This window comes from Psammomys obesus, unplaced genomic scaffold (genome assembly GCF_907164565.1).
Source record: "Psammomys obesus unplaced genomic scaffold, mPsaObe1.curated_primary_1811, whole genome shotgun sequence".
Classification (NCBI taxonomy): Eukaryota; Metazoa; Chordata; class Mammalia; order Rodentia; family Muridae; genus Psammomys; species Psammomys obesus.
In genome coordinates this window covers 5,369,720-5,370,578 of record NW_026592890.1, presented here as the reverse complement: position 1 = coordinate 5,370,578, position 859 = coordinate 5,369,720, and the positions used below count along the sequence as shown (strand labels likewise).

The 859-nt window shown below is 40.0% G+C and overlaps 1 protein-coding gene across 1 annotated transcript in view; it reads right to left on the bottom strand.

Annotated features, from left to right (window-relative positions):
• Arid1b (AT-rich interaction domain 1B) overlaps positions 1–428 on the bottom strand; it is a 303,451-nt gene extending 303,023 nt beyond the window's left edge. The window contains exon 1 of the mRNA XM_055615931.1: positions 234–428. Coding sequence (XP_055471906.1) covers positions 234–419 — 186 coding nt within the window. The 5' untranslated portion in view covers positions 420–428. The remainder of the gene's footprint in view (positions 1–233) is intronic.
• Between the last annotated feature and the right edge of the window lie 431 nt (positions 429–859).

The following is an 859-nucleotide window of genomic DNA, read 5'->3' as shown; positions in this document are numbered from 1 at the left end:
GAAGGAAGGAAGGAAGGAAGGAAGGAAGGAAGGAAGGAAGGAAGGAAATAAGAGTGAAAATGGTCTACTTTATTACAAGTTCAAATTTCTATCTTTAAAAAAAGAAAAAAGAGGGGACATCACAGAAAGACACACACACAATTTATCTTAATACCAGTAACAGAAATCAGGAGCAAAAAAACCAAAAGCTATCAACAAAACATGTGAAGGCAGAAAGAGGAGCGGGCACCGACCTGCTGCTGTGGGTACTGCAAGCCTCCCAGGGCCCCAGGAGCCCGGCCCTGCATGCCAAGGGGATAGCGCTGTGCTCCTGGGGGACCATAGGAGCCTCCTGGGTATGGACTGCTCTGCTGCGGCTGGGAGTGGGGGTGGGTGCCCATCCCATACAACTGAGGTCTCTTCATCACCATTGGGTCCATGGGACTGCCCTGTGAGGAAACAAACAGAGAAGCACGTTTATAGGGGTCACTTCTAACAAATGCATCTTAATGCATGCAATACAACTACACAAATTTTGAGATTAAAGACCACAATTCAAAAAATAAAAACCCAGAACATTAAATTTAAAAAAATATATTTTTTACTAATGTTCATACAGGATCTTTAGATTAATAAGATCTGGAATAAACACTAAAAAGCATATAGAAAACAACACAATTTTAATTCAAAGTATCCTAGAACAATTACTTTTTAGACCTGAGTGTACAAATCTTGATGAAACCTTTATGGCCTCCTACACACCAAGTATTCACTGAAGTAAGAAGGAAGAATTTTAGGAAATGCAAAACAGTTTTAGATTAAAATTTCCAAGGATAATATGTGTACAGCAATAAGCTCTAGACTATGAGTCACAAGCTAG